Raw genomic sequence first — 12,266 nt, forward strand, 5'->3', positions numbered from 1 at the left:
TACTCATTTAGTAAGAAACCTTTAAAAAAATAGTGTCTTTACATGCTGAGGTGTACACGGTTAATGCGTGAGCTGAGAACGGATTCGCAGCAGGTCCTCCCTGTGAGGAAACCCAACGTGACACGGGTCTCAAGACCCTGAGGTTGCGTGGCGGCAGTGCGGCTCCCCCATGTCGGGAGGTCGGCCTGCGGCGGCGGCGAAAGCTCCCGGCACACGTTGAGCCTGCCTGAAGGCGCTCCAGCGGGTGGCCACCACCTCAGTCACTGTCTCCTGGGGGGCCAGGCACCTGCAGAACAAGAGCAAAGTGTGGGTGCTTCCCCCCTGGGGGGCTGTCCGCGAGGGGCTCAGCATCGGGGCCACCCCCCCCCGGCCCGGCCAGTCATCAGGCACACGGGCAAGCACTTGGTCTCAGCCCGACTCCTGGCCCCCACACCAACAGCTCCAGAACTTGACCTGCTCAGGGAAAGCCAAGGCTGGGGACAAGGGGGTCATCACGGGGCTCCGTCAGATCCCCTCAGGGGACACAAAACGGGGCTACTCCCAGCGGGACGAGTGCAGGCCCTCCCTCAGGTGTGAAGACAGCAGGAGGCGGGAGCCTGTCCCAGTGGGAGTCCAGCAGAGGGCACCTCTGGCCCCCAGCTCCAATCTGCACACACACTCCACCCGGCCTCACAGTGCCTGGGAGAACTCAGCACCATCAACACTCACAGACTAGAAGATTCCACATAAAATCCCGGAATGCCTGTGTCTCCTGGGAAAGCTTCAGCTCTCCCGGCGTGGCCCTCCCCCCGACGTGGCCGTGAGACGGGGCAGGAGTGCTCGCGCCTGCCGGGGTCCGATCCCCATCACCTCCCTGACGCCACGGCCCCTCGTCGTCGCACCTGCACACCTGCTCTTCCACACCTGGCCCACCTGGCCAGCTTACCCTACCTGCGTGGGTGGGTTTACAACCCCAAGTGTGCGGGAAGGAGCATGCTTTTCTGGGTGCGAAGGCGACGGGAAGCGCTCTCCCAGCGCTCCAGGTGGGATTGCGCCCGTGGAGAGCTGCTGGGCCAGCAGAGAACCCAGGCTCAGGGACGTCTCCCACCCCAGGGAAAGACTCCAGCTGCAGACTACGGTTAGCTCCAGGGCCTCACACACGTGCCCTCCTCCTAACACGCTCCTGGCAGGGACGAGCTGCCGGGAGCCATGGCCCTAGCAGGAGGGCACATCAGACAGCAACCACCTGGAGCGGGCGCCAAGCACGCCACGTGCCTCTCAAGGGACCCCATGTTCCAGAGCAGGTGTGACAACAGACACACGCTGAGGACCTCACAGTGTTCGTCCTCACACCTCTGTCCCACGGACGGGAAGGCAGGCCCCCGAGCGCAGCCTCTGTCCGAGGTCACTAGGCACAGAGTGGGGAGCAAACACAAAGCAGCACTGTGGGGTCGCCAGCCACCCGTTCCAACGCCCTGGCCCTGCTCATCCGTGCTGTGTGACCCTGAGAGCCTGACGCACCTCTCTGCGCCTCAGCTTGCTCGTCTGCACAATATACACAAGGACACCAGTGTAGGGCAGGTGAGAAGCTTGGCTGAGAGCCTGAAAGGGAGCCCCGGCCTCCAGCCCCACGGCCCCAGCGCCCACCTTGGTGCCTGGGCCGGCGGCCGCGTGGGCACTGGCGTTGAAGTCATGCACGGGCAGGGTGCTCAGCCACTGGGCCATGGACCGCTCGTGGCGCTCGGTGCTGATGATGGTGGGGTAGATGTGCTGCTCCTTGAACGCCGTGACCCCCGCCTCCTCCCGCGTCCAGTCCAGCGGCTCGTGCAGCCCGTCGTTGCCGAAGCGCTGGTTGTACTTCTCGAAGTGCACGCGCTCCAGGACCAGGCCAAGCCCCGGCGCCTTGGGCACGTCCACCTTCGCCTCCCCCCAGCTGCGCTCCAGCACGCTCTCGGGGGCGTAGCCCTTGACGATGGCCACCACCAGGCCGACCATCTTCCTGATCTGGTGCGTCATGAAGCTCTGCCCCTTCACCTTGATCACCGCGAACTCCATGCCCTCCCGCACGAAAGGCTCCTCGCAGAACATGTCCAGGATGTAGCGCCGAGCGCTGGCCTCGCGGGGCCCCTTCTGCGAGGTGAAGTTGTGGAAGCTGTGCGTGCCCTTGTAGCAGGCGAGGAGCCCGTTGACGCGCCGCAGCGTCTCCACGCTCAGCCGGTAGCTCTCGTCCTGCACGTCGTGGTCCTTGTGGGCGAAGGCAAACGTGGGCAGCATGTAGAAGTACGTCCTGGCGTCACACTTGTTCTTGGAGTTGAAGCCGCCCGTGACCCTCTTCAGCCCTTGGGGGGAGAGGAGGCAAGTGAGGACAACACTTCCCTGCCCACAAGCACCTGCACCAGACGCGGGCCCGGCCTCCATGCACCGAGCCCGCACGCGCCTGACGCTCAATGGCAGAGTTACGCAAACCAACTCATCAGAAACACCGGCGGCTTATTAAAACCTGGGGTTCACGGAGGGGCAGGGAAGCGTATGCTCAGGCCCTGCACAGCTCTCCACAGAATCCACTGCGGACCCAAAAGCATGCCCTATGGGTTGTCCTACGCGAGGCCACCAGGCAGCAGCAGGGCTAAGAACAACAACTACTACAGACAACTTAGAAGTCCAGCGAGAGAAACACGATCACACACGTTCCAGATCGTCGGCAGGACGAAGCAGCAGGCAGCCCCCGAATGCCAGAGGCCCTGCACCCTGACAGCGGACAGACCCAGCAGGTGCTCAGCAAACACACTAACCAGGAAGTGAAAGAATAAAGACAGGGCGCCTGGGTGGCTCAGTTGGTTAAGCGACTGCCTTCGGCTCAGGTCATGATCCTGGAGTCCCGGGATCGAGTCCCGCATCGGGCTCCCTGCTCGGCGGGGAGTCTGCTTCTCCCTCTGACCCTCCCCCCTCTCATGTTCTCTCTCATTCTCTCTGTCTCAAATAAATAAATAAAATCTTTAAAAAAAAAAGAAAGAATAAAGACAGAACGAAGCACGCAGGGCTCTACTCGTGCGTGAGAAGCACAGAAGTGTACGTGTGCATAGAGAATCTCCCCGACGACACACAGCTACGGGCGAGGACCCGGAACCAGGGGTGCTGCCAGAGCTGCACCAGGGCCCCACGGGCAGCTGCAGCCGGCCCCGCCCCAGGGCTCCTGCCCTCCTTGCTCTCACTCTGCTGTCGTGTTTCATCTGGGGGTAATTTCAGGTTTTCCTTGTCGCCTGGCATTGAAAATTCACTTTTGTCTGCGCCGAGCATCGCCAGGATGCGTCGTGCAGGTGGCCGTCTGCCGGGATCAGCACCCGGGCTGCCTGATGGCCGCGCTCTGGGGCAGCAACGAGGGAAACCACCCCGCGTGCCAGGTTGCATGACGAGCGCCGACGCCGCAGTAACTGTACAGGATTCGGTGTTGTTTTAGCAAAACTGGGGCCCGATCTGTGGACTACATGGAAGACCTTCTGGTGCAAACACATCAAGGGGCCTTCAGGGGAGTTTACTCAAAGAGGAGTGTCCCGGGAGGGGACCCTCCCTGCAGGCAGAGAAAGACCCCAGCAGAGCAAACAAAAGCCACGTCACGTGCGAACACTGACGTCCAGTAGCAGACAAAGTAATTAGGAAGCGTTACCGACTTCACGGTAACAATCTCCGTTTACTTGCGCCAGATGCCCGCGGCAGCTTTGTCCGTGGCGATGCAGAAGCCCAGTGCCCTCGGGGGCACATGAAGAAACCGCGAGCAGCAGGCCCGCGTGACGGGGTCCACACAACACCAGCTCCGTGAAAGCAGCCAGACGTGTGACCTGATTCTGTTCAGTAAAGCGCTAAGAGCGTGAACTAACCTACGGCGACAGATGCAGATCAGTGGTGGCCCGTGAGGAGGGGGTGGGGCGGAGGGGCTCACGGTCCTACCCGGGATGGTTCCCCAGGCGTGGGTGCACATACGTGCGCACGTCAAAGCTGTGCGCTTAAATACGGGCTTCATTATACATCAGTTACATCTCAAAAGATTTTTTCAATTGGCTGCTTAAAGGAAACACAACGCAGCGTAGTTGGTACCACACGTGGTCGTACGATAGGCCCCCATCAGCTGCAAGGCCGGGGGGATGGAGGCGGGACGCTGCCGTCGTCTTCGAATGCTACAAAACGCAAGGTAAGAAAGACGCTCTAACAGAGACGGCCACCAAGGCCACCAAAGAGCCCGTCTGCAAAGACGGGGCGGCAGGGCACAGTTAAAGTCAAGGGGCGCGTGGGGCCGAGATCAAGGTCAGCTAGCCACACGGCCTGGCCTGCTACAGAGGGTCTGCCAATTCCTGCTTTAACCCCCCCAAGCAACCACTAAAAAAACCACAGCCTGTTACACCTACAAGGCAACCGAAGTGATAATTAAATGGAAGTATGAAAAACGTTCATTAATCCAAAAGAATAAACAGAAGAAAAGAAGAGCACAGAAGAGACAAAAAGCAACAGACAGCGATGTCTACGTCAACCAACCAACCCGAGAACACAGGAAACAACCGGCCCGTGCACGCCACTCAAAAGAAGAGAGTCAGATGGAATCGTTTTAACAAAGACTTAAAAATCCTGTTTGTCAGGCTTGTTATAAAAGGGAATCCTCACCCGTTTCAGCTTTACCGAATCGGGACTTTTGCGTCCAGTGTTTGGTTCAAACAAGGCGCTGCCATGAAGGGAGCTCCCAAGCGTGTGTCCAGCTCATGCCTTCCGGAGGAGGGGACAGCGACCTCTGAGCTGACTCACCACCTCTCCTACCAACCGCTCAGCAACGGCCCCGGCGTCCTGATTCCACACCAGACAAATCTGGTGAGGCTTCACATCCCTGCGAGACCAGCCACCACGCGGCACGCGGCCCTGCCCTGCTGCGCTTACCCAGTATCCGAATGTGAGGCGGAAGGTGGCTGTTGATCTTCTCTAAAATGTCGTCAATCAGCCACACCTTCAGGGACACGACCTGGCCGGCCGCGGACACACCCTGCAAAGGAAGCAGAAGGGTCAGGCACACCCTCCGAAAGATGGTCTCCTGGACCAAGGACCAGCCACCGCTGCACCGTTTCCTGTACAAGTTCTGGCTTTAGAAACGCATTTGAGGGGCTGGTGAGACCCGAGGATGGCGCTCAGTCCGCCAAAGAGCCAGGCGAGCACAACCGGGGAAGGATCACCGATGGCCTCGGGGCCCTGCGAAACACACGTCACGCAGGTAGGAAACGAAGGCCCCCTCGGCCCGGACTCCGCACGATGTGGGGAAAAGAGCAAGCGATTCCTTAGGAGAATGGGAGGCCGGGCAAGGAAGAGCGGTCGCCCCACCTCGCCCACGGTGTCACTGCCCCTGCTCCAGCTGCCCGCTCACCCGTGCCCCTGACGCTCCACCTTGCGCTCCAGCACAAGCCCACACCATCCACATCCCCCATCTCGTCTCCCCTCGTCGTGCGGACAACGGGTGCAGCCCAGGGGCCTTCTGAGAGCCCACGCTCGCCCAACTTCCAGGCCAGCGCCCAGCTGTAATCATCCTGATTTGCCCCGAGCGACCACTGCCCGTCTCTCCCGGGCCGTGTTTACGAGCTCACCGTATCACAGCGCTTCGGCACCAGCGACAGGCCAGGCATCCACCAGGGGTCCTGGAACGCGTCCCCCACAAACCGGGGGGGACCACTGTGCCATCTAAGTCAGGACAGCAGTTAGCCTGTGGAACAGGGACGGGGGGACGGCGTGGACAGCGAAGGGGAGCTGGTTACACAGGCAACTCCCAGCGGGGTGAGCACACTTCCCCACCCTGACGCCAGGCCTTTGTCTAAAAGCCAGCTGTGTGGACGGTCAGCATGGCAGGACCGTGTGGGGACAAGGAAGTGGACAGGATGGCTCCTGGGGGGCAGGGTGCCGTCCTGGGCGCAGACGCGCAGACGTGCGGCTCAGCACCACCCACATCACCGCACACGCATCATTGGAAGACGCTCCACAAACCCGTGCCAAGAAATGGACTGAAACACACCTAACATCCCTGCCCAAAACTTTATCCAAATCCAGTCATGACAACAATCGGACAAATCCTGACTGAGAACATTTGTCAAAACTACTGGCCTCGGGGGGCGCCTGGGTGGCTCAGTTGGTTGAGCGACTGCCTTCGGCTCAGGTCATGATCCTGGAGTCCCGGGATCGAGTCCCGCCATCGGGCTCCCTGCTCGGCGGGGAGTCTGCTTCTCCCTCTGACCCTCCTCCCTCTCATGCTCTCTGTCTCTCATTCTCTCTCTCTCGCAAATAAATAAAATCTTAAAAAAAAAGATATCATATAAAAAAAAAACAAAAAACAAAAACTACTGGCCTCGGGTGCCTGGGTGGCTCAGTCGGTAAGCGTCTGCCTTCAGCTCAGGTCATGATCCCAGGGTCCTGGGATCGAGCCCCGCGTCGGGCTCCCTGCTCGGTGGGAAGCCTGCTTCTCCTTCTCCTCCCCCCTTGTGCTCTCTCTATCTCTCTCTCTCACATAAAAAAAATCTAAAAAAAAAAAAAAACTACTGGCCTCACCTGTCCAAAAACATCATGGAAAAACCAAACAACAACAACAAAAAAGCGACAAGGAGACCATCTTAGATCAAAGGGAGCGCCAAGGACGGGAGCAGGCACGCAGGCCGACCGCGGCTCAGGCGCTGGGTCAGTAACAGACCGAGGCTTGTGGTAGCCGCACCCCGGCAGCGCTGGACCGCCCGAGGGGAACTCCCAGGGGCGCTGCCATCCCTGCACGTTCAGGCCTGCGGCTTCCGGGGTGAATGAGGTCCGCAACGGACTCTCAAACGGTTTAAGGGGAAGAAAGGGCGTAAAGAGGAAACAAATGTGGCAAAACGGTATCACTGCTGAATCGAGGGGAGGGCTGGTCCAGCGTCCACCGCGATACTCCCCACACATCTGCAGGACTGACATTTTTCCCAGTAAAAAACTGGGGAGATGGGGATGCCTGGCTGGCTCAGTTGGCGAAGCGTGCAACTCTTGATTTCAGGGTTGTGGGTTCAAGCCCCATGCTGGGTGTGGAGATTACTTTAAAAAGCAAAATTAAAAAAAAAAAAAAAAAAAGGAACGGAGATGAATAACACCGCTGTTTTTGTATTAATCGTGTGTGTAAATGAAAACATTCTGGATGTGCTGCTGGGGCGGGAGAGATGGCTAAGGGGCCTGGGGTCCTTTCTGGGGAGATGAAAGTGTCCCCAGACCAGCTGCAGGGACGGCCGCACAACTCTGCGAACATACTAGAATCCCCTGACTCACACACACTGGGCAGGCAAACTGTAAGGAGTAAACTGTATCTCAATAAAGCTGCTTTTATGGGGCGCCTGGGTGGCTCAGTCAGTTAAGCAGCTGCCTTCGGCTCAGGTCATGATCCTGGAGTCCCTGGATCGAGTCCCGCATCGGGCTCCCTGCTCGGCGGGGAGTCTGCTTCTCCCTCTGACCCTCCCCCCTCTCATGTGTTTTCTCTCTCTCTCTCTCTCATTCTGTCTCAAATAAATAAATAAAATCTTTAAAAAAAAATAAAAATAAAAAATAAAGCTGCTTTTTAAAGAATCTAATAAAAACTAAGAAAATGCTATCATTTCCTCATCCACGGGGCTGGATGCACAATTGGAGATGAGCTGGGATGTTAATGTCGGAAGTTTCGGGTTTCTTCAGGTTCCCCAAACCGTAAGAGGGAAACACATCTGAACAGAACAATCTCCAACAACACTGGGTTAAGCACCTCGCTCTGAAACGCTCTCTACGTTAGTTATCTGCTTGCCTTCTGCCTTGAAAACTAGCAGAAAACTGTCACTGGGCCAATTAAAAAGAAAAGGGAAACTGTAGGAACCACAGGACCCGCGCCTGAGCCGTGGGAAACGTTACCGCGTCACCTACGAGACGCGAACCCACAGTCCCGCGTCTGTTCTCCGCTATCTGTACGACGCACCAGTTCTGTGGTCCCCACCTGGCGCGTGAACCCAGGGGATCTGGTACCTGTGGACCTGGGCGTTGTTTGGCTGCTCAGGACGCTGACCAGCCCGTGTCTGTGTCACATCCCCAGGGACCTCAGGCAGCCACAGAAGCATCCCAGGGTCAGGGCTGCAGAGCGGGGGCAAAAGGCATGCGGTGCACTCTGCGTTTCATACCTACCAGAGAAGAGCTTGAGGTCTGTGCCTCTGCCCTACCCGCCTGCCCAGCTCCCCTCCACTCTCCTTGGGGAGCTGCTGCCCATGCCAGACCGACACCCAGGAACACGACAGGGCAAGACTGAGCCCAGAACACATGTGTGAGGCAGTGAGTAAGTGTGCTGAGACCCAATCTTGGGACCGAGGGAACAGCACGGGGCCACAGCCACTGGGGCTCCCTGGTCCACGAGCCGCGGCCAGTGTGATGGTGACGCACCATGAGCGTGGAGTACATAGCAGACTGCCAAGCCGGGACACGCACACACGTGCACGCGCACACACAACGGGACCTGCGTTCCCCCTATTACACTGTGACGAAAGACTGTTCTCAAACTAAGCTGAAACAGATGACTCACACCAGGGTCACCTCTTTCCTTTCCCCTCTTGGAAAACGGGACATTCAATCCTCTGTGTACTGGCAAGCTTGAGCTGCGTGGATATCGTGACCACCGTGCGGCCACCTACAGGGGCCACGCAGGAGAATGCACGGACACGAAGTCTGGCCCGCAGCGAGCACCCAGGTCCAGCCACACCTGGACTGGAAATGCTTGAGAACTTCCTGGTGACACGAGGCGACGGCTTTCTTCCCATTTTGGCTAGTTCGGTCTGTGCATCTGTCATTCACAGCCAAGAGTCTTGACGAATAAAGACGCTGACGTGTGGTGTGAAGGACGTACAGACCAGGAGCTTCAGGTGCCGCTCGAACCGGGGGGGGGGGGGGGGGCAGAGATAGCGCCTACCTTATCTGTCCGGGCGCACCGCTGGAAGGACATCTTCTTCATATCTTCGCCGTGATTTTCAGGAATACAACCCGACTGGACCAGGGCAGACACCAAGTCATCTTCAATGGTCTTGAATTGTGAGGACCCAACATTCCTCTGAAGGAACGGATAGAAAACCAGTTTTCTTCACTTAGTCGCTGCCCACAGATGGGAACCCTGGGCCTGAGCTGCTCCCCGCAGGGTGCCTGGGTCCTGGGCCCACATCTGTGGCCCTGGGAATACACCGTGGCTCTTTCCCGTCCCGTGGCAACTGGGATGGTCACCTGAGAGTACCCAGTCTCTAGAAACAGCCCACCCTGGGCAGCCAGGTCAAACAGCCCACAGAGAGCATCACCCGACAGTTTCCTCCCACCTGGTCAGGTCTGAAACCAGCGCCCCTCTGGCCAGAGACCCATCTGTCGGCAGCAGCGGGCTGCAGAGGGACACCCCCCTTATCACACGGGGAGGCAGACCCCTTGACTCAAAGCAGAAAACCCACCCCAGGATGCCAGGGCTGGATTCGGTATCCCTTCAGCTCATGGGACCAGCCTGTACGACACCCACTGCTTCTAGAACCTCCTAACGCTATCCTCTCAGGGTGCCCTAAGCACAACCCAGGGCCTGCAGGACCCCGCACATCAATGAGGTCACGGACCCCCTCCGGCGCTTCTCAGAGAAAACCCCCCCCACACCAGGGACACGAGGGCGGATGAGCATCTGCCAAGATCACCCCAGGGGAAGGTCTTCCCAAGGTCTACCCTACGGTCCCCACTGCAAGCATCAGGTCATAAATAAATGCTGCTCAAACACCCCCACGCAGGGGCAGGGCTGCAGCAGCGGGGAAGGCGGCCGAGTGCCAGGCTCCCAATGCGTCCTCCCATCAGCACGGTGAGCCCGTCACTCTCCAAGCCCCCACTTCCCTAACGGGGAAACTGAGGCACACAGAAGCTGTCGAGACACAGCAAAGTTCTGCAGGCGGCGCCTAAAGCAAAAACGCACCTCCTCAAAATCAGTCACAAAAGCCTTCCGTCGCCCACGCAGAGCAACAGGGCTGGTCCGTCCCTTCCTGGGGAGTCGGTCCACCCCACACCGCGACATCAGTTTCCCCCGTGTGACCTACCCTCTTCCCTAAAAGGAGACCCGAAGACCCCCAGTTCTCCCGCGGCTCCCGGTGAGAACTGCTGCAGCCCCCGGTGAGCGCCCTGGCCAGGCGCTCCGGCTCGGCACCCAACTCCGTCCTCTGAGACGAGCTTCGTTCAGCAGGCTCACAGGACACAGCGCCCGCGACGCGGAGCCCGCAGGGGCCCCGAGTACGTGCGCCCGGCTCTCCGGAGTTCCCATTCTACCCCCCAGCCCGAGCTCCAGCGCAGGGCAGACGCGGGCGGCGGGCCCTCCCCGCCCCTCGGCCTCCGGGAGGGAGAGCACAGGGAGCCCGTCCCGGGTGCTGCGGCCCCAGGCTGGGCAGCGGCGCGGGGCTCCGGCGCCGCACACACCGGGGCCAGAGCAGGGCTCGGGGCAGCCGGGGCTCCAGCGCAACCCCTGCCCCGGCGGACGCACCGCGCCGCGGAACTCCGGGTGAAGAGCGCGGCCCCGTGTCCGGAGCGGCCCAGCCGGGCAGCTGCCGCCCGGAGAAGGCAGCGGCGGGGGCGGGCGCCCCAGCCGGGCAGCTGCCGCCCGGAGAAGGCAGCGGCGGGCCCTCACCTGCATGCCGTGGTAGCCCTTCCCAGAGTAGGCCACGAGCAGCACGATCTTGCGCTTGGGCAGCTTCCTGTGCGGCTCCCCGTCCGGGCTGCTCCTGGGCTTCTTGGCCCGCTGCTCGGCGTCCTCCCAGCCCCGGGCCCCGCCCGGCCAGCCGCTCCGGGCCTGGCGGCGCTGCTCCCGCGCCGCGCCCACGGGGGCGGGCGTCTGCGCGTTCCCGGCCATGGGGGGCGAGCTGCAAGGACACGGCCCGAGTGAGCGCCGCGCTGCGGCGCGCGGCCTGGACGGCGGGGGCCCGGGCGCCGCGCCGCGTTGCCGGGACAGACGCCGTCCCGGGCGCGGGCCCCACGCTCCCCCGCAGGCCCTCCGCAGGGCCCCGGCCGCCGCCCGCAGGCCGGAGGCCGCCATGCGCGGCGGGGAGGCACGGCCCGGCCCCCGCCCCCGGGCGCCCTCGCGGCCGGCGGCCGACCTCCGCAGCGGCCCCTGCCCCTCCGCGCCCTCCCGCCCCGCCCGGCTCCCCCTCGGGCGTCCGGGAGGTTCCGGCCACGCTCGCCGGAACTGGAGGGGCGCGCTCCCACCCGGCCCCACTCACGGCGCCACGGACTGAGCCGCAGCCGGACCACGTGGGCGAAGGCGGAAGTGGGCCGCGCGCCCGACGGCGGCCGGGCGAGGACAGAAGCCCCGCGGGGCGGGGCTTGGGGCCTGGGGCGGGGCTTGGAGCCTGGGGCGGGGCGCGGGGCTTGGGGCCTGGGGCGGGGCTTGGGGCCTGGGGCGGGGCTTGGAGCCTGGGGCGGGGCGCGGGGCTTGGGGCCTGGGGCGGGGCTTGGGGCCTGGGGCCTGGGGCGGGGCTTGGAGCCTGGGGCGGGGCTTGGAGCCTGGGGCGGGGCGCGGGGCGGGGCGGGGCGCGGCTCCCGGGAGCGAGCAGGTGCGCGCCGGTGCTCCGCACGCCGAGCGCCGCGGGCCCGGCCTTACCGGGGCGAGCACGCCAGCGCCTCCCCAGACTCCGCGTCTCCCACATCCGTGGTGGCCAGGCGTCTGCTCACGCGACACTCTTGGACGGCGCGGTCCTCGGGAAAACCTCGCGGGAGGGCTTGGGAGGCGGCAGGAAGCGCAAAGACAAAACTATGCCTCGGAAGCTCCCGTTCTCGTGCGGGGACGCCAGGGGACCAACCAAGCAGAACAGATAGGGCATCACAAAGTACTGAACGCCACGTACAGAGGGAACCGAAGTACTGGTGCGCCCACGATGTGAGTCTTCCCGCAGTGGAAGAAACCAGACGCAAAGGGCCAGGAGTGTAGGGTCTCATTCATACGCAACATCCACGACAGGCAGGCCCCGACACAGAAAGTGGGTTGGTGGTTGCTGACAAGAGTCTCCGCACACCACACCACACTCCTCTGAGCTCAAAAGTGAGGATGGGTTGAGGAGATCATGCAGGTGGGAGGGGACAGCTCACCTGTGCTGAACGACCCCCAGGACAGCCCTCCCCTCTGCAGAAGGGTAGAGCGCAGCCCCCATGTGCCAGGGCTGACAAAAGGGCATGGTCACGGGTGACCTGGGGAGCTCTGGGGGCTCAGCAGCTTTAGGAAGCATTGAGCCATCTCCACAGAGAGC

At 61.5% G+C, this 12,266-nt stretch overlaps 1 protein-coding gene across 1 annotated transcript; it reads right to left on the minus strand.

The window, feature by feature from the left end:
* Window positions 1–11,285, minus strand: PUS1 (pseudouridine synthase 1). Its single transcript, XM_035016800.1, has 6 exons — window positions 11,244–11,285; window positions 10,655–10,886; window positions 8,933–9,070; window positions 4,900–5,002; window positions 1,627–2,318; window positions 1–286 (listed from the first exon to the last, which is right to left on the minus strand). Exons 2-6 carry the CDS (start codon window positions 10,874–10,876, stop codon window positions 257–259), a joined length of 1,185 nt encoding a protein of 394 aa, XP_034872691.1. The 5' UTR covers window positions 10,877–10,886; window positions 11,244–11,285; the 3' UTR covers window positions 1–256.
* Between the last annotated feature and the right edge of the window lie 981 nt (window positions 11,286–12,266).

This window comes from Mirounga leonina, unplaced genomic scaffold, assembly GCF_011800145.1.
Source record: "Mirounga leonina isolate KUSES-001 unplaced genomic scaffold, KU_Mleo_1.0 Mir_171, whole genome shotgun sequence".
NCBI classification, from domain to species: domain Eukaryota; kingdom Metazoa; phylum Chordata; class Mammalia; order Carnivora; family Phocidae; genus Mirounga; species Mirounga leonina.